Here is a 1,445-nt window from a genome sequence, read left to right on the forward strand (position 1 = left end):
AGAAGGCAGATGGATAAATGACTGTGCATATCAAATAAATTTGATTGACACGATTGACAAGCGAATTCCCCATCTTCCATTAATTGCGTGTGGATGGTCGAGGACGTAATGTGCTCAGACGGTTCTTTCATAGCTCCTTCCTTTGTTGTTTCTCCTCCTTCTTCCTCTCCACCTCCTCCCTTATTTGTTTCTCCTCTTGCTTCCGCAGCTGGAGCCTCGCATTTTCGGGGAGTCAATTGTCCGGGAGATATGTTTCCACGACATAAAGCACACGGTGAACATGTTTATTTTTTTGCCACACTTTTTCAACATGACAGATCTTAAGACTCTTTCCAACCTGCTGCGCCCAATATCAATAGAGAAGATTCTTCAACTTCTCATGAGCCAAAGGTTCTGTTGTAGCCTCAGAATCCGAAATATTATTTCTGTTGTCAGGTTTGATTTCACCAGGAGGCTGAGACTGGTTAATTGAGATCCTGTCAACAGACAGCTGCTTGGGTGGGACATTAAGAGAAGCTGCAGTCTTAGATGAGAAATTGAAATAGAAGATTGCCTTGAGGAGCAAACCAGATAATGAAGAGGGGGAGGGATGAACATGTCATACTACTCTTATCAGAGATATAAGACAGCGCCTCCTGATAAAGGTCATCCAGCATCTCACAAGCTTGGACAGTGGATTGCAGCACACCGGACGACAAAAGTTGACTGGGTAGTGGCAGACGGTCCTCGGTTCCTTGTCTATCCATGCTGAAGATGTTCAGAGATTCGGAGTAGGGAGAGAACATTTGAAGCAGGAAAATGATTTGGAGAAGAGTGAAGGCTGAATGAGAAGGGAAGACCCTTTTATAGCCTCTCATACCTCAACTCCATATTGGTTCAACTGGCTGCACTGTCTGTCAGCAATCCCTTCCACCTGATCCTTACTGCCTGGGAAAGCCAGGGTGGGCTGATCCAATACCCATCTCACTGTGCCCTCTCACAAAAAGAGAACAGAGGTGAAGTCAGAGATGCTTTTCATTACCTGCCAGCCTCTTGTCCCTCACCTTTATCAATTGAAAGAAAGGATCCCGAAATTTGCTGGTTCAACTTCCCTGGAGATTTTAAGTCTGAATTGGTTGATACTGGCTGGATAAGAATGGAGCTCAAGTTTGCTTGATCTGGCGGCGCCCTTCTCACTTGCGCCCGGAGCTGGTATAAATGAAGCACAGGCTGCATTTTGCATCTCATCTCTCATGGGATTGTCAAGACGCATTCGTGAGTATGCGTATCAAAAATTGACAAGCCTCAATATAAGTTGTGCTTCAGATATTGCTTCGTGTTGAGTGATTTCGCTTACAATAGAGACATCCATGGGCTCGCACAGAGGCGAAGCCAGGCGCACCTTTTCACTGGCACGCATGGTTGGGTGAAGCTCGGCCTTTCTAATGCATGCCATTCCCTACTCC

At 45.9% G+C, this 1,445-nt stretch overlaps 1 protein-coding gene across 1 annotated transcript; it reads right to left on the reverse strand.

Annotated features, from left to right (window-relative positions):
* Window positions 1-352: 352 nt before the first annotated feature.
* Window positions 353-785, reverse strand: HCAG_09227 (predicted protein; the record flags this gene model as incomplete). The annotated part of the gene is made up of 2 exons (XM_001535790.1): window positions 353-393; window positions 605-785. The coding sequence occupies 2 exons, from the start codon at window positions 783-785 to the stop codon at window positions 353-355; spliced, it is 222 nt and encodes a 73-aa protein (XP_001535840.1).
* Between the last annotated feature and the right edge of the window lie 660 nt (window positions 786-1,445).

The sequence above is a fragment of the Histoplasma capsulatum genome, genomic scaffold, assembly GCF_000149585.1.
Source record: "Histoplasma capsulatum NAm1 scaffold_90 genomic scaffold, whole genome shotgun sequence".
Classification (NCBI taxonomy): Eukaryota; Fungi; Ascomycota; class Eurotiomycetes; order Onygenales; family Ajellomycetaceae; genus Histoplasma; species Histoplasma mississippiense.